The sequence below is a fragment of the Pollachius pollachius genome, assembly GCF_949987615.1.
Source record: "Pollachius pollachius genome assembly, chromosome: 8".
NCBI classification, from domain to species: domain Eukaryota; kingdom Metazoa; phylum Chordata; class Actinopteri; order Gadiformes; family Gadidae; genus Pollachius; species Pollachius pollachius.
The window spans coordinates 22780289-22797594 of NC_136941.1; the positions used below are offsets into that span (position 1 = coordinate 22780289).

General features: G+C 42.0%; 2 protein-coding genes across 4 annotated transcripts; both read left to right on the forward strand.

Annotated features, from left to right (window-relative positions):
• Positions 1-1022: 1022 nt before the first annotated feature.
• snrpe (small nuclear ribonucleoprotein polypeptide E) lies at positions 1023-5164 on the forward strand. Its single transcript, XM_079742045.1, has 5 exons — positions 1023-1185; positions 1700-1726; positions 1814-1876; positions 2637-2715; positions 4944-5164. The coding sequence occupies exons 1-5, from the start codon at positions 1132-1134 to the stop codon at positions 5000-5002; spliced, it is 282 nt and encodes a 93-aa protein (XP_079598171.1). The 5' UTR covers positions 1023-1131; the 3' UTR covers positions 5003-5164.
• Positions 5165-5690: 526 nt separating this feature from the next.
• Positions 5691-16386, forward strand: cdc42 (cell division cycle 42). 3 transcript variants are annotated; one of them, XM_079740766.1, is made up of 7 exons: positions 5692-5744; positions 7568-7708; positions 8494-8566; positions 11143-11252; positions 11502-11699; positions 16160-16265; positions 16312-16386. In XM_079740766.1, the coding sequence occupies exons 2-6, from the start codon at positions 7604-7606 to the stop codon at positions 16247-16249; spliced, it is 576 nt and encodes a 191-aa protein (XP_079596892.1). In that variant the 5' UTR covers positions 5692-5744; positions 7568-7603; the 3' UTR covers positions 16250-16265; positions 16312-16386. The 3 variants fall into 3 exon arrangements, with proteins under 3 accessions (XP_079596891.1, XP_079596892.1, XP_079596890.1); XM_079740765.1 differs by having other exon boundaries at positions 5691-5744; positions 7565-7708; positions 16160-16386; XM_079740764.1 differs by having other exon boundaries at positions 16160-16386.
• The last annotated feature ends 920 nt before the right edge of the window (positions 16387-17306 follow it).

The window sequence follows — 17306 nt, forward strand, 5'->3', positions numbered from 1 at the left end:
CGCACACTCATATGTCTATTTAGGGCCCACAGTTTTATTATTCCTACTTCTAATCTAAATAACATTACAATAATTCAGCTGTTCTTGTATTTTTTACCAACAACAGGAAAGATATCTAAACCCTCCACAGGATTTAGCATATATCTGTGGAGGCGCTGGTCCTTAAAGTGTAGACTTAACCTCTTCAACTATATCGTTAGTCCAACCGGGTCAGTTGCCACCTTTTGAATGAATACTAGTCATGGTAAACTGTGAGCATCTGAACATGAACAAATACATTTATAGTCAGAGAGGTCCTAGTCTCCACCGACTTAAGTCAGTGATAACATCTTCCAACACTGACCCCATACATTTCCTTTTAACATCCTTGAGCTTTGGCTTCCCTCTGTTTGCCTAGTATTCTTTGGGCGCTTCCTCTGTACATACAAGTCCATCCATACTTCAGGACTTGGATTTGTTTAGGTCAGTAAAAGACAACCAAAGTAGGGATTTACCAAAAGGATTCTGTGTTAGTTGGTACCATCGTTGAGGCAGCTTGTTACAGTAGCTCATGCAGCTCTTAGCTTTCTATTACTTTCTACACTATTATTTCCACTTTGCATCTTTCTAGCATGACGCTAGTAACGCTGTTAGCGTCTATTTTTGTTGTTTTGTATCTTTGTTTTTTTTATTGTATTGTATTTTGTCCTGTGTTTCCACTGCTCCTGGGCTGTAGCAAAGGAATTTCCCCTTTGGAGGATTTATGAAGTTGTTATCTGTCTATTATCTATTGAAATATCCTCTAAGCTTTGTTTCACTCTCTGTAGGGTTGGCATAGCTTTCTTTGGGTGCTGCAAAATATACATGCAAGTCCTTTCCTACTCCAATTCAGGACTTGTTAAGGTCAGTAAAAGACAGCAAAAGTAGGGTTTGACTAAAAGGAATCTGCGTCTGATTGAAATGATCTCTCACCTCTAGGGGCGCTGTGTGGACCAATGAGTCCGTCCGCTTTAACCTGTATCAGTGTAGGCGGAAGTCTGCCCGGCCCGCCATTGAAGGAACATTCAACGTGAGGACTGCGTTACGCCGAGGAACACTGCCGTCGGAAAGAGTTTATCTGTATTTATACTTCTCTAAACCTCGGTGGGCAGGATGGCGTACAGAGGACAAGGACAGAAGGTGCAGAAGGTTATGGTACAGCCGATCGTATCCTTTTGTTTATTAACCAAAAAAAGGCGCATGCGGGTTTGAATAGAAGAGGCTAAGCTAATGCTAAGCTAATGTTAGCTAACATTGTACATTTATTTTTCCACTTGCTTGAGGAAGAAAATGCTATATTGTGTAGCTACGCGTTAAATATAGCGATTAATGACTAATTTGTATTATGTTTGACATGATTGTTGCGGTAATGGCCGGGGTAAAGATGGCTCCATGGGGTGAACACAGCTCTAAGAATCATGTGGGCAGCATTATTCTGTTTGGAATGGATCCATGATTATGAGGCAGCAAACGTTCATCATGCGGTAACTCACTGTATAACTATTAAAAATAAAAAATACTAATGGTGTTTTTTTGATCGTCTATGTAAATGCCTTAGGATATGTTGTTATTCCTAATTGAGCTATGTACTACCCAACCTTTGGCTTTGAAGTCTCACGTTACCGAATGATGTAAAGCCCTGTTTTCCACGTAGTGTTTATTCCTTGACTCCCTCCACCAGAATCTCATCTTCAGATATCTACAAAATGTAAGTATGGTGTAATCTCCACTCAAGGTATTCTGTAGTTTGTCCACATGGTCCATGACATTAACTGGTGTGCTAATTATACTACAGCGTTCACGGATCCAGGTGTGGCTGTATGAACAAGTGAACATGCGGATAGAAGGCTGCATTATTGTAAGTCAATTATAGTTTTCCATTATATTTATGCTTCGTATAAATGGTGTGCCTTTTCTAAATCACTGGCTATCAAGCTCTGAAACTGAAGTATCGGGAAATGCTTCCATTTAAACACCATTAAAGCGGTAGAGTGACTAGCCCGCCTAATCCAAATCTCTGAAATGCATAATTACAAATAAATATCTTAGTCTTTGAAGACACAATTTTTGCAATGTATTAGTAGTGTGAGCCACCCATGTCTTGATGTATGCTTTTGATGATAGCTGCGGTTGGTGGGGAGTCAAGCGCGGATGTCAACAAAAGCAACTCTTGGTCGACTGAAATTCAACACTCTATGACCAATTGATTTGTATAAATTAAAATATGTTAAATTAGCCTACTAAGCCACAGGGCACACTACTCTACCGCCTAGCATAAATATCACATTGGTGCTGTTCGGAGAAAGTCGTTTCAGATCCACTCGAGGTCTGAGTCCAAGCGGTTACAGCAGAGCTTCAACCGGCTTTCCCATAGAACGTCAACCAGACCCTATGCCAAAGATTGAGAAGTGCTGTTTATTTGTAAATATATATATAGCCCTAAACAATATGTTGAGCGATGTATATATTATCCTTAACTCAGAATGTTCATTAAATACTGACCATTAAAGCTTTTTCGTGGAAGCAAATTTCTTGGAACTGCACTCTTTAAACTGTCTCCAGTCTTAAGACGGTCACTGACCTGGACTCTTATTTTCTCAACCTTTCAAAAATGACAGGGCTTTGATGAGTACATGAACCTGGTTCTCGATGACGCTGAGGAAGTCCACATGAAGACAAAGAACAGAAAGCCCCTTGGTAAGAGGATTGTGGATCTAATTTGTTTTTACAAATTACGAGTCAGTGTGGATTCCCTTCCAGATAACTGCCTTCATGTGAACCATCAGGCTATTGTATTTTCTAGACATGGAAACCCAATGAGTTGACATTTGTGCTATAAATTTTAAGTTGGTACCAAAATGCAAGGCTGACACCACTAATAAAGAGTGAGTAATCTAAATGACACATTTTCATAAAAAATAATTGGGCTCCTTTTTACATTCTGTAGAATCTCTGGTACAGCCAAGTGATGTATTATCCATGGTGGAGTAGCTGAAGTGACATTGTGCACACAGAAATTAAGGGAAATTGAAATCAACCAATTAGTAGCATCTATTATTTAAGGGTTTTTGATGGCAAAGGCAGCTTTGATTTAGTTTTTTATAAACTAAAAAACTTTGGTAACTTTGATTTAGTTTTTTATAAACTAAATCAATCATGTTGAATCGTTTGATAGCAATGCACAACAGTGACGGGCCCAGGTGTCGTGGACAAATCCAAAAATCACATGTGATGCAATGCTTGATTTGACAGGTCCTCAAAGAAAAGGTGTGCGTGTGTTATAATCTTAGTGGAAACCTCATTGTAACATCGATTTTTGTGTATTTGTCCTGTTAAAATGGCAATTGCCGGAAGTTTGTTTTAATTCATGAAGTGCAATTCAAAAATCACTTGGGCTACAATTGAACGACACTCTTCGGTACCGCTGGGCACTGAGGTGGTACTGTAATGCCTCGTTTACACCGAGCGGTACAGTGAAGCTCGGAGCGGGACAGCTCGGTTACGCAAAATCTGGCTCGCCATTCCGCTGCCGACGGAGCCCTTGTGGTTGGGCAGGTTTAAGCCAGATGCTGATGCGATGGCTGCGGCAGCTATTTAAGCATCTTGACATTATAACTGCGCGACAGTCTAGCCTGCTAACAAATTAAATGAAAAAGAACACCACACATTAAACAAAGAGCAACGATGTTGGACGTCCAAGCAGGAAGGCAAACTTTTGCATGACATTTTCTTCAACATACAAAGCTTTCGCCATTATCCAGAAATACCTTGCGGGTACTGTTTGTTTTTAACCCCCTGTCGCACTGAAGTGACGATACTGCAGACCAATCAACGGTCGACTTGTGTAGCTCCGACTTTTCGTCACCCTTTCGGGCCTCTTGGTACCCCAATGGACGAGAGTACCCAAATAGGAGTAGCTTAACACGCTTAGTTTTGGACCCTGCCCAACTTTATGCGGTGGAAACACCAATATAAGTGAGCGGTACCGCACCGCTCGGCGGAAACGAGGCCAAAGCTGCTAGGGATATAGTTTAGATTTCATGTCACCAATTTTGCATACAGAAACTAGTTTAAGTCTAGCTAAATTGTGAGTGAAAGTCCCCTGACAGATACCAATCAACCAAACTTGCAATCCCAACTCATTATCAGCTGGTCTTCTTGCTGGCGCTTGTAAATCATGGTCCAGGATGTGAAATTGACGAGTTGCCTGCAGGCTAAATTTACCTTGACGTTCATAAAGATTGTTATTGAAGTTGTAACAAATGTAGCCTGGAAATCCAGACCCACATCTAGAAAGCTGTAGGGTCTGGCAGCGAGTAATGAAAATGGCCCAACTTGATGGGTGGTACCAAGCATGCATATGAAAATATCACTGCACGCAATTGGAAAACACTACGAACAATCTTAAGAATATAATGGGTAACGTATCCAGACCAGCGGAGCTAACCATTAGATTTGACTCTTGCCGTATCCGGTCGGTAAAACAGCAACACTTTCGGCCCGCCTATATCAGAATCACAGATGTGATTTTTTTAATGTTCTGGGCTAAGGGAATCGGAGTGAGTATAGTGACTCGCTGAGCAAATTCAAATTGTGCCCTCGCGATAACTCAGGATTTCCAGCGTATTATAAATGGGCACATACAAATTTAATGTCTGTTTGGCCTTTTGTTAAATGTTTATTTATTAACCTTGCTCTACACTCAACTGATTATTTGCAAGAATATCCAGTATTTGTGTGGTTATTGGTAATTTGATAACTGTAAAGTCATTATTTCATTATAGTTGGTACTTCAAGCGATGGAAACTTAAATAAAATAAATTTCAAATAAGGGATGATCTGAATGAATACAAATGAAATTGTATCTGCTTCTTTAAATCTGTTCAAACTTTTGTGTTCTTTGTCTTTTCATTGTGTTTTTATAGGCAGGGTCATGTTGAAAGGGGACAACATCACCTTACTTCAAAGTGTGGTCACAACCTGATGGACAACTTCCACAATTGACACATGTTCACAAGCATTTTTTTCTACAATTACCTTTTTTCCCTGTTTGTTTTTGAACCCATGATTATCATGTGACATTATTAGTGTGATGGTTTGTTTCAAAGCCATATGGCTTGTCTGAAAATAAAGTTTTTCTTTATGACTTTTGAGTTGGCTTCAGTATTTCAATGGTTTTCAGCATAAATATTACCTTTTTCTTGTTTCTATCGCCCACCTGTGGCAGACACGGCTGCCACATTGTCTTTAGTAGGTCAAAATCCAAACCAGAGAGCCTAGAGGCTTGAGGCAACAGTCAAATGTTTTAATGGAAAACCTATTAAGCCTTGTATTCTGTGCTTTATACATCATACACAAACATGTTGTGGGGTACTTAAACCAGCGCACGACTTTGCCATTCACCTTGATTTGTTAAAAACGCAAATGTCACAATGGATCATGCTTTAAAATATTAAGGTGGCTTTTATTGTATTTTTAATATAACCACAATCACTAGTACACTAGTAACATTCTTAAGCTTTGTTCCTGAACAGCCAGATAGCAGTAGTGATACAAGATAAAGTAAATAAAGATAAGTAAAAAGTACAAATAAATTGATTCAGCGTTCAGAACCATGTTACGCACTACGCAGTCTTGTTACGCACTACGTAACGTCCCTGTTCCTGTGGGTGGGAAGCCCCTAGCTCGACCTGCCACCGCCCGGCCCAGAGACACTCGGAGAGACGGTAATTGGAATACCTGCTTATATTTGTTTATATCCATGGTTGCTTGTCTGGATTGACTTAATAGATATGGTATGTCTAAACACTGCTTTCCCACATTCGGGTTGTTGTACAGATTAGGTTTTGGGTTATTTCTGAATCTAATTCAGTAACCGCATCCGCTAACATTAGCTTAGCAGTTAGCAATCAGATCAGCTAGCTACTGCTAATGTTAACTACGACCAGTCGAGGACGGAGGAAATGCACCAGGACGGGCAGCGAACGCGTGTTATTGTCGCTTTCCGTCGTACGATTTTCAGTCAGCGACATGGTGGATTTAATAGTTATCCGTGAACTTTGGCGTCAGCGGATAACTGGTTCAAAGCGTAGGGAGGTGGATGAATTTAAACGTAGCGTGAGCACTTCTGCCATCAATACTAAGGCCTCTCAGCCAGGGGTCGGTGTTAATGTATGAGCGGACAAGATGCACCTCTAAATGACAAGTTGGATGTCATCAAATCCTCACTGTCGTGCGTAGTCATCACCAGGAATAAACCCGTTTTGCTGTCCATCCACAGGTAGACATGGAAATATGGAAGTACATGTCTTGGCAGGATATTCTGATGTCAATATGGCCCACACCATATTGGATGTTAAAATAGTTTACACAGTACTGCATTATACATCCCAAAGATACGGTCAGCTTTCATCTTAAAGGGCCCCTGTCCTTCTGCCAGGTGTGTGTGTGTGTGATGAGCCTTTACACGCCCTGTGACTCGGGGACATCACAGATGTGAGTGTCCAGACAGATGTATGATGGATAGATCAGTCTACCCAGCAGACTTTACCAACTGGTACGCTTATCTGTCATACCTCTTGTCGGACATTCCCATTTGGGATGTCACTAAGGCACAGTGCAGGGCAGATTTAGGGTTGGGGGTTAGGGTTCTAATGGCTTATCACACTGGCATGTCTTTGCAGTCTTTTTCCTGCATTGCAAATTCTTGTTAAGGGTGTTGAGGGCAACATCCTGGTAATTCAGCTAAGGGTTACTTTTATGGCCAGTTTTTAATTTGGGCTATATCTATGAGGTGTGATGTTGTAGTTTGAGTTTATAACCTGATTCTAAACTGGCACCAAGAGAGCAATGTAGACTTTACTACTCAGTCTTAATCTGCCCTGTCTACTTTCTAAATGGGGGTATGGAAACTACTAAAACACAGCCAATAGTAGTAACGTTAGATGTAGGCCTATTTCACATGTGTGCAATTGTGTGCAAAAGTGTCAATGTTTATCACTGTACGTGTTATCTCTGTGTTTAGTTCTGCTTCCATGCAGAGTTAACGTAACATTGATCACATCTGTCTTTGTTGAATTATATTTAATATGGGGCACCTAATCCTATATGTTGTATTGCTGGCAATGTTGTTATCTTACAGATATAACATGCTGTCTGATACATCTGGATATCATCATCTTGAGTCATTATTAGACAACAACCAGACTGTTACTCGACTATTCTTACGTTTACTCTGCTATTTATGATAGATTTCTAGAAGGGGTATTTGTTGAACACTCTCTTTAAAATGGCATTTCAACATTTGGCAGCAGAAGGATGCATGTTATTTATATTGAATGTTTTCGTGCTATGTACATTTAGTGTCAGAACCATGTCTGATGTACAGCATACATGAGGATGCGTTCTAGTAATGGTCTGTGCAGTCCTAGACGCTGAATTATTCTGTACTTACTAATTGCTTACAATGATGAGCTTCGTTTTTTTGCGTGTAATGTTCTGAAATCCCAAATCACAAAAATATTTTTTCCTTGATTGTTTTCTTCAGCAGATCTTGGATGAGTAGTAAGGATTGTACAACATAGCTATGCAGACCATCAAGTGTGTTGTAGTGGGGGACGGAGCAGTCGGTAAAACATGTCTGCTCATCTCTTACACCACAAACAAGTTCCCCTCTGAATACGTACCAACGGTAAGTGTGTACATCCGACATGACTTGTGTTACAAACCACTTCCAACTTCACCAACGTCGTTAATGATAGGGCTGTTGCAAAGATTTTCACGAGTAGATTATAAATTGTATAGAAAAAAACAAGTATACTATTCGGATGCTGAAACTACTATTCAAATATGTATTTATATATTGGTTTATAAATGTGTTTTCACCGTGGGCGACCCTCATCTGAAAACAAAATGCTTTTTGTCACGTCACGGCTGATGAAAAATATGATTTTCCCGCACGTTAAAAAAGGATTTACTTCAGCGGTGATGTGAATATTCTGCATATTCCTTTATCATCATGCCAGTGAAAAGACAGACTAATGGAATACTCGACCTATATAGCCTAGTGAAGACAAGCTTATGATCAGCCCTTTCTCCAAAGTATCCTATGTATTTAGAGGATTCAATAATATTGGAGTTTTACTTTGGTGTAAAATATTGTAGTGAATGGCTGTTCGCGGAAGAGGGGGATTATGATATGATGGAGTGGGTGTGCATTCTTTAATACATCCGTTTCTAGGAGACGTTAGTTTTTTAAGATGGTTTCCCTGTTCAATAGCTAAAATAGGCACTCTTGCAGAAAGTTAGTATCCAAAATGAAACTGCTGCAGACCTTTGTTCATGTACCACTGTGAAATTAGGGGCTAAACTTGAGAATTAAAAGTTTAAATATTAAAAATAATAAGGATTGTAGAGTAAGATTTACCGCTCTAGTTGATGATTGCACTTAAATGCTAATACATGTTCTCTGTCTAGGTGTTTGATAACTATGCTGTGACTGTAATGATTGGAGGGGAGCCCTACACTCTGGGCTTGTTTGACACTGCAGGTATGATCCTTTCATTAACGTTCACCTACCTCAATCTACCATTGCTTGTCCAGTTGTTTGTAACTAACCCTAACCCTGCTATTCACGTTCATGCTCAAAGCTATTTCCAATTTCATAATATTGCATTATGTTCATGTGCATTTCAACTACTAAACATTTCTGGGCTGTGGTCAACCCCCAAAAAACTTGGTTTAATAAAAAACAATCTGCCTAACTAAATTTACTTAATTAGCCCAGGTGCACTTTACTCTACCTGGCCGCCTAAATTTCACGTGAGTGCTGTTTGGCGGAAGTCATTGGGTTTCAGATCCACTCAGTAGTCCAAATCGGACTTGGTTAGGGCATAGCTTTAATGTATAGCATGTAACACCAGATGAGCCACGGACCGTGGTAGTTGAAGACAACACTTGCTTTTCTTATTCTGAATGACTCCTGCCTACTAGCAGGAAGGGGCTCCACCTTACACCTTCAACCTCAAATGCTATCACTGGGTGTTAATGAACATCCAGTGATCATTAAAATAGTTTACACAGTACTGCATTAAACATCCCAAAGATACTGTCAGCCTTCATGCTAAAGAGCCCCTGTTCTACCAGGTGTGTGTGTTTGATGAGCCATTGTGACTTTGGGACATCACAAAGGTGAATGTCCAGCCAGATGTATGATGGATAGATCAGTCTACCAGCAGTAGGGCTGTCCCCGACTCAGAATTTTCTGAGTCGAATCAGATCTGCCTTTTCAGTCCAGAGATTCGACTATTCGACGGCCGTGCGGGGCAGGTCTTTTGGAGGTTTAAAAAATGAGTTTTCTTTCTATTAACACTCTGTTTTGGTAGGCTATAGGCCTTTTATATATGCTTGCGCGTTGTGCTCATTACGTTCTCACCTGAACAGTTTTCTGTCAATCAAACTTGTCGGAATTGTAGCCAACTTATTCCTGTCGGGTTTTAATTAGGCTCCTGCCCATAATGCGGTCAGATAACGAACACGGGGCTCATGTATAGGCTAGTGGATAATCCACTATATGAGCCCCGTGTTCACGATCTGATTGCATTTATTGAGCCCGAAAGAATACACAGCGCTGTGTCGCCACATTGACTGCGCTCCTAGAGAAAATGTAGCAATAATGTAAGGGGAGACAGCCGCTTCCCTCTGTGAGATTCTGTCTAGCAAACAAAGTTACAATGAATCAATCGCCACAGTGACATGGAGAGTGTCTAAATAAAGCTTCTCCTTATTATTATCATTAGAGCTATGATGCAAATGGTGAATATTAAGCCTGCGGTGGCATCTGTACGCGCAGTTTGCAATTTATTTTCAGCACCAACTGCCACTGCAGAAGAATAATAAAAAGTCACAATAAATGTGTTGATTCATGCATATGGTCTTGACACGTCTGCACTATAGGTTGGGTCTTTTAAAAAAATACAAAAATTAATAAAGGAAGGCGGCGAGAAACCCGTCAGTCGACTCAGATTCTCTGAGTCGACTGCCGGGTTTCCCGACTGATGATTCAAATCATCGACTTTCAGGGGACAGCCCTAACCAGCAGACTGTACCAACTGGTAGGCTCATCTGTCCATCATCCCTATTTTTTAACATTCCCTTTTGCGATCGCACTAAGGCACAGTGCAGGGAAACGACATCTAATGGCTTATCACACTCGCATCTCTTTACAGTCTTTTTCCTCCATTGAAAATTCTTTGGGGGACGCCCAAACGTTTTCTCAGTTTCCACCAAAACAAAGTCTTAGGGAGAGGGTTACTTGAGAAAGCATGAAATACAATGATCTCAGAATCAGTTGATTTTTGGGTTGGTATATACTACATGTGAGCACTCCAAAAATAAACAAGACCATACTTTTTTTATGGATTAATTTGTTTTTATTAGTGGTTTATTTGTTTTTATTAGCGTGACCTGACGACCGTCTGAAAAATATATCCAGAATTTGAGATCTCAATCATGGGATATTGCCCAATAACCCGAGATAGTGAACCAATCAAATTGCGCCATCTTAGGAGGTTCATGTGTAGCATATACTAAAAACATTTATATCAGATTAATTCGATGTATTAAGTTATTAATTAATATAATTTATTTTGCAGAAGAGCTGAATGTGAGTAAGCAGAATATAAGCAGGGGGATTTAGACATGATTCAATGCTACATGTTCCACTAGCTTCCCATGACATTTAAAGATAGCTAACACTTTGAAGTAGGAGTAGGACCACGAGAGAGCTGGGATAGCGTTAATATCATGTCACATCATCATATCGATCATGCTCACTGTCGTAGTCTTTTTCTTCACACACACATAGGCCCGTTCTGAACCAGTATAAACCCTCCACAGGTTGACATGGGATTATATGGCAGTACATTTCAGGGCAGGATATTCTGATGTCAATATGGCCAACATATTGGATATGAAAGTAGTACAAAATGTAAAGAACATGATGGATGATCCATTACTGATGTCCCCAGTGAAATATCCAAATGCAAAAAGCTGCAGACTTTGCATCAGGATAAACCCTATGGCTTTATTGTGCCAATTGAATGTGTATTTTGTGTCTTCTCTCAGGTCAGGAGGATTACGACCGGTTACGACCTCTGAGTTATCCCCAGACTGATGTCTTCCTTGTCTGCTTCTCAGTCGTGTCCCCATCTTCCTTTGAGAACGTCAAAGAAAAGGCATGAATTCTACTTTTCATTCAGTATGCATTTGAATCAAACATTTAGGCTGCCCGTAGGGAGACACTGTTGGTGTAGTGGGCCACTTTACATGCTGAGAGTAAAAGTTTTTTCTTTACTGCTAGTTGTTGAATAATCCTTTGTCAAAACGTGACATTGATCCCAGCAGGAATCCAGGCCAACTGTTCATGTCCCATTCAAACCCTCAACAGCTAAAATGTAATTGATGTGTGTGTGTTGGGTCTCTAGTGGGTACCGGAGATAACTCACCACTGTCCAAAGACTCCCTTCCTGCTGGTGGGGACCCAGATTGATCTGCGGGACGACCCCTCGACCATAGAGAAGCTTGCCAAGAACAAGCAGAAACCTATCACCCCTGAGACGGCTGAGAAACTGGCCCGAGACCTGAAGGCTGTTAAATACGTGGAGTGCTCCGCCCTCACACAGGTAAACCACAATTTACACCGTAGGGTCAAACACATCTACACAATGCAATGTTCATGGAGAAGACCCAATAAGGTGGAGGAAAGGGGAGGCTGTCTTTTCATCTGTCCAGACCAATGGTTGGCTTTCGTTTGATGTTGAGTTTACTGTGTGTCAAACGTCTTCTGGTGGAGCGGAATAAAGACTGAGGTTTAAGCAATCTCATTCTAGTGAGGATCCCCTGACAAATACTGTAATAAGCCACACTAGGATGTTCTTCTAGCTTGCTAGGATATTTTGGCCTGGTGTACCTCAAAAGCACTTACAATCAGCAATGGTATTTTAACCTGTCACACGTTTAGTCTTTGAATCAATCTTTTTTAAGATTTATTTTTGCAGGTTTTGTGCTTTTATTGTGCAAGTTAAACAGGAAGGTGTGGGGGAGAGAGAGAGAGAGAGAGGGGATGAAGCAAAGGATCACGGGCAGGATCTAACCCTGGTGGCTTCGATGGGGGCTGGGCCTTAATGGGCTGGGCTCTGCCCAGCGAGCCACAGGGTGCCCCCTACGGATGGGCACAGTTATTCCAGTATTCGATTATTCAAAATGACGTGGGTATCCGACTTTAGCTGTAGCAGATTTTTTGTAATTTTTGCCTAAAGTTAATTAAATATATTCATTAGCTATATTAATTACATATTGTTCATTAAACGTGCATACTAATGCCTATGCTATACCGGCAACCTCCGTTACAGCGGAGAGTCTTTTCCACGGCGGGCTTGATTGTAAATTGCCTCCGCACCCCCCATCCCCCGAGCACGTAGATATGCTCATTTCTTTGAACAAGAATGAGTGATGTAGTAGGTGACCTTATGTGTTATGTTAACTGGAAATGTTTTAGACATACTGTATTTCCGTCTTACACATAATATATTTTTGTTGATGTTCTGTTATATGCGCATCATGCGTAATGCCAGGCAGGCCCGTGCGCTGCAAGTGAAGTTCTGTTGATATCCAAGCCCACCAGTATTTATACTTTTTGCTGTTGTGCTTCAGTTACTTGAATCTATTCAGTTTGTGCCTTAAATTTACTTAAATCTGATTTCAGTTTGTGCCTTAAGTGTACAATACTGTTCAATCATATTCTTGTCAAAGTTTATGGTTTCGTTTAAACTCGTTTTGATTCAGCATACTGATTTCTAGTGTTTTTTTCCTTCTAAAATGCTCAATAAATTGAACAAATTGGATTTGATTTCCTTATTTATTTGACTAATAGATTGAAAACGAATACCTTTGTTTAGTGAAGCCCAAATCACGGAAGAACTTCAGGCTACATTATGAGTTTGCTACATTTTTTTTTTTTTTCGTAGTTCGGTTAACCGGTTACTCAAATTATTTTTAAGCGAATATTGATATGCCTTCAAATGCCCATCCCTAGTGCCCCCCTGCTGAATACTTTTATCGGCCGTATGTGTTGGTCCATATAGAACCACGGTGATCTTCGGCTGAAGTTGAGCTGTTGCTCTCTGCGTGAAACGTCTTCGGGGGGCGGCAGTAGCTCAGGAGGTAGAGTGGGTTAAATGGTTACCGGAAGGTTGCTAGTTTGATCCCCGGCTCCTCCTAGCTGAGTGTCGAGGTGTTCCTGAGCAACACACCTCACCCTGACTACTCCTGACGAGCTGGCTGTCGCCCTGCGTGTTGGACTCCGCCGTCTGTGTGTTAATGTGTGCATGAATGGTTGTGAGTAAAACCTTCTAAATGTAAATGTAAGGGTTGGGGAACTCCATAAAATACTTCACTCATCTCTGATGCACTCTAGCTTCCTTTAATTCTCAGTCACAAGAACCGAAGGATGTCCAGCTCTAGTGTCAGGCTCAGGTAGTACAGGGCAAACTGCTGAGCATTAGAGTTCCCACCCTGAAGGGGCAGAGAATAATGGTCCCGATTGTGCTTAGCTGTTCCTCCCTCCTCGCTAAGCTACTTCCTTCCTGTCCCTCTCTACCTTCCTCCCTGGCTGAGCTTAACCGGGCTATGATACAGCTGCTGATGTCACATCCTGTTTCCTGTCCGGAGACTTCTCTCTGCCAACGCCCCGACTTAAGCCACTGGGAAATCAATTATCCACGTCTCCTCCTCTTTATCGTGATTACCTGATCTCGCCCTGTGTCTACTTGTTTTTCTACTCGAGAGACTCTATGCTCCCCAATGTTTCCTCCTCCTTCCCTCTTCAGTCCTCTCCTCTGGCGCTAACTGGAGACTTGTCCCGCTATGCTCCCCCTATGTCTCCTCCTCTCCTCCCCTCTCCAGTCCTCTCCTCTGGTACTATCTCTCCTCTTGTTCTCTCCCCCTCTGTCCTGTCCTCCTAACTCTGCTCTCATTCTCTCCCCCTCTCAGTCCTCTCCTCCTAACTCTGCTCTCGTTCTCTCCCGCTCAGTCCTCTCCTCCTAACTCTGCTCTTGTTCTCTCCCCTGTGTCGCTGTAGCGAGGGCTGAAGAATGTGTTTGATGAGGCTATCCTAGCCGCCCTTGAGCCTCCCGAGATGCAGCAAAAGAGAAAATGCTGTATATTTTAATGTCCCCGGTGGCCTCTTAACACTCCCCCTGTCCTCTTCCTGCCACTGCCTTTTTATAAAGCCTTCTCCTGCGCCACCGTTGCTCTCCGGGTTCTCCTTCTCCCCCTCCCTCCTTACTTCTCTTCATATCCACTGCTTTAGAGAATGATATATCATTTACATCTTGGTGAACAACACGTTTGCCGATATTGTCACTTAATTCCCCTCTTATTCCAAGGTTCACTCTCACGGTGACAGGCGTCATGGCTACGGACATTGAACTATTCAAACGCCTCTATATTCTATTCACTTGAACACGTCATAATCCTGACCTTTGGTTTTTTCAGTCCAATACTTTCGTTTCCTCAAAGATTGTTCATTGCGTTCTACATCCATCCACTTAGTTATCATTTAACGCATTTCTTTATTTTGCCAAGTGCACATCTATCAGGCCCGTGTCAAAGTGGTGGTCATATTGTGTTGAGGATGTCAACTGAGATGCAGTTATTGTGTGGCTTTAGTTAGTCTTGACCTGTGTTTATTTCTGTGGAGGTTGGTGGTTTAACATGGCTCCACGTTATTGAGATTTAATCAGAGCCCCTATGCCTATTTTCTATGTATTTAATTTGTATTTTGAGCTAAGTAATTTATCATAATTCCTTTTAGGGCTGTCAACTACCAAGTATACTGTAAGCAGCACTTTTGCTTTGGTAACCTTCAAAATGAAAAGATGCTCTCTTGTGTTTGTCCTATAATAGCACCTCCCTGAGCTATATTGAATAACGTTATTATAATGTATCATAGCTGGACCCCTTGGTGATTTGTCCAAGAAAAGCACATCAAGATTTCATATGATTTAGGACTTCTTTAACTAAATCTCTCTCAGTATAACTCTTAAGGTGCCATTCGCTGCAGTATGTAGCATAACCTTTGAAAGTACAGATTCTTCAAATAAAAGCTAATATAATGATGTGAACTGATCTGTGAAATTGATTTAATAAAGGACAAGTACACGTTGCGTGGTTTCTGTGCTTCTCTATTCTTTCTCTCCCAGCCCGCTGGCCACAGGTCCAAACATTGTGTTGTGTGGTCCCAGTGTACTGTGCTGCGCGTGGAGACGGGGGGGGGTTGGCGTCGGGCTGACAGGGCTTCCTGCATACAGCACCCTTGTGTTTGAGACCAGCTGGCTCTGCCTCACATGACAGGGCTTAGGCCAAACAGGAAGACGCAAACAAACGACTCGCTCTACAGTACACAAGCTTGTCACATTGCTCATGGCTCCACAAGGTTGTGTTTGAGTCCTCAGGGGTGTGTTTTGGGTCAGGTTTTGATTTATACATTTTTTTATGTGTATTTACTTATCGGTTATTCAAGGACCTGCAATCCCTTATTCCTCCACCTTCTTGGTTTGCCTGCCTATGCTTTTTAAACCTTCTCAACTGCACTACACACTGAACACGGGAGTCACATGTTTTTTGTGTTTGCATCCCTTAAAGGGGACATATCATACCACCAGGTGTGAGTGTGATTAGCCATTACAAGCAGGTTTGAAAATGTGCAGCGTTGTGACATCACAGGTGGGCGTGTCCATCTATCCGTCACTCGTCTAGATGGACACGCCCACCTGTGATGTCACAATGCTGCACATTTTGAAAACGGCTTGTAATGGCTAATCACACTCACACCTGGTGGTATGATATGTCCCCTTTAAAATATTTAAAGCAATGCTAACCAAAACCGCACAGCAGCAACTCCCAGTAGACTGCAGTAGTGCTGAACACCCACTACGGTCTACTGTCCCAAATGTATTTGTTCTTAATTTCTCTTTTTCGTTGACCTTTCCACATTCTCCTTTGTTGTCACCTTTAACCCTTTTTTGTTTGACCTTTGTTGTCCAATCATTGAGCCTGTGTGTGTGTGTGTTTGTGTTCACAGAAAGGCCTAAAAAATGTGTTTGATGAGGCGATACTGGCTGCTCTGGAGCCCCCCGAGCCCAAGAAGAAACGCAAATGTGTGATGCTATGAATGGTGCCCCCTCTCTCACACACACACACACACACACACACACACACACACACACACACACACACACACACACACACACACACACACACACACACACACACACACACACACACACACACACACACACACACACACACCTTTCCCTTGCTCTGCTAAGGCTGGTTCACAGCATTTGTCACAAAGTTATGAATAGAATCAACCAACATGTCATATAAAACAAGCCATCTTTATTGTAAAAAGTTAGAACGCAAAGCTAACCTGGCTAACAGTGTGTGTTTAACCAGGACTGGATATTGTTTAATCACACAGCCGCCCTTCAAGGGGCTGGCGATAGTGACCCGCCTCTATCCGTAGGCTTCAGGGGGTCAACCTAAATCCAGCCCTTCCCCCGCCCCCTTTACCTGGCCCAAGCACAGCCTTACACCCTGCTGTTCAGCCAACATCCTTGCCCCATTACCTCCTTTTTTTTACCCCTGGCTTTGCCGAGAGGAGTGCGAATGGAGTAGTGTTTAAAGTCGTTTTGCCAACACCCCTCCCAAGCACAAATCTGAGACGTTCCACATTTCAAATGGGCCCAGTCTCAGGCCCCATGGGACCCTGGGTTCTGGGCTGGCCTGGTTGATATACAGCCGTGTGGCGGCCCACATGGAGGATTGTAAACGTTGCTGTGAACCACTCAGAACCTGTTAAGTGGCCAGACATCATAGGTTGAGCGTAGCGTTGGTGTGGGGAATGTGGTATTTATTATTGAAGCTCCCAGTTGCACCGGGCCTGAAGTGGACCGGGCCCTTCTCAAAGCAGGGAACTCCTAACAGTGTTAGCAGGACGAGTGGTATGTTCTCCAAGCGGCGCCAGGGACCAGAGTCAAAGTATACGGTTTAAAGTAATCCTGTATCGTTGCAATTGGAACGGGTCAAATGGAGAAGTACACAAAACAAATATTCTATCTGTTACGGCTTGTATGGGCAGCCATAGTTCCAGTACCGTTGTTTATTTGTTTGTTAAGGCTCGTTTGAATTTGAATTCTCCACCATAATTCTGTGCCAAGTCAGAATGT

What these genes read in the sequence shown, in the direction of transcription:
- snrpe (XM_079742045.1), top strand. Translation starts at nt 1,132, where the DNA reads ATGGCGTACAGAGGACAAGGACAGAAGGTGCAGAAGGTTATGGTACAG. An exon ending in AGGTTATGGTACAGCCGATC is followed by an intron (nt 1,186 to 1,699) that starts GTATCCTTTTGT and finishes TCCCTCCACCAG; the next exon opens with AATCTCATCTTCAGATATCT. An exon ending in AAAGAACAGAAAGCCCCTTG is followed by an intron (nt 2,716 to 4,943) that starts GTAAGAGGATTG and finishes GTGTTTTTATAG; the next exon opens with GCAGGGTCATGTTGAAAGGG.
- cdc42 (XM_079740765.1), top strand. Translation starts at nt 7,604, where the DNA reads ATGCAGACCATCAAGTGTGTTGTAGTGGGGGACGGAGCAGTCGGTAAA. An exon ending in GGGCTTGTTTGACACTGCAG is followed by an intron (nt 8,567 to 11,142) that starts GTATGATCCTTT and finishes GTCTTCTCTCAG; the next exon opens with GTCAGGAGGATTACGACCGG. An exon ending in AGTGCTCCGCCCTCACACAG is followed by an intron (nt 11,700 to 16,159) that starts GTAAACCACAAT and finishes TTGTGTTCACAG; the next exon opens with AAAGGCCTAAAAAATGTGTT.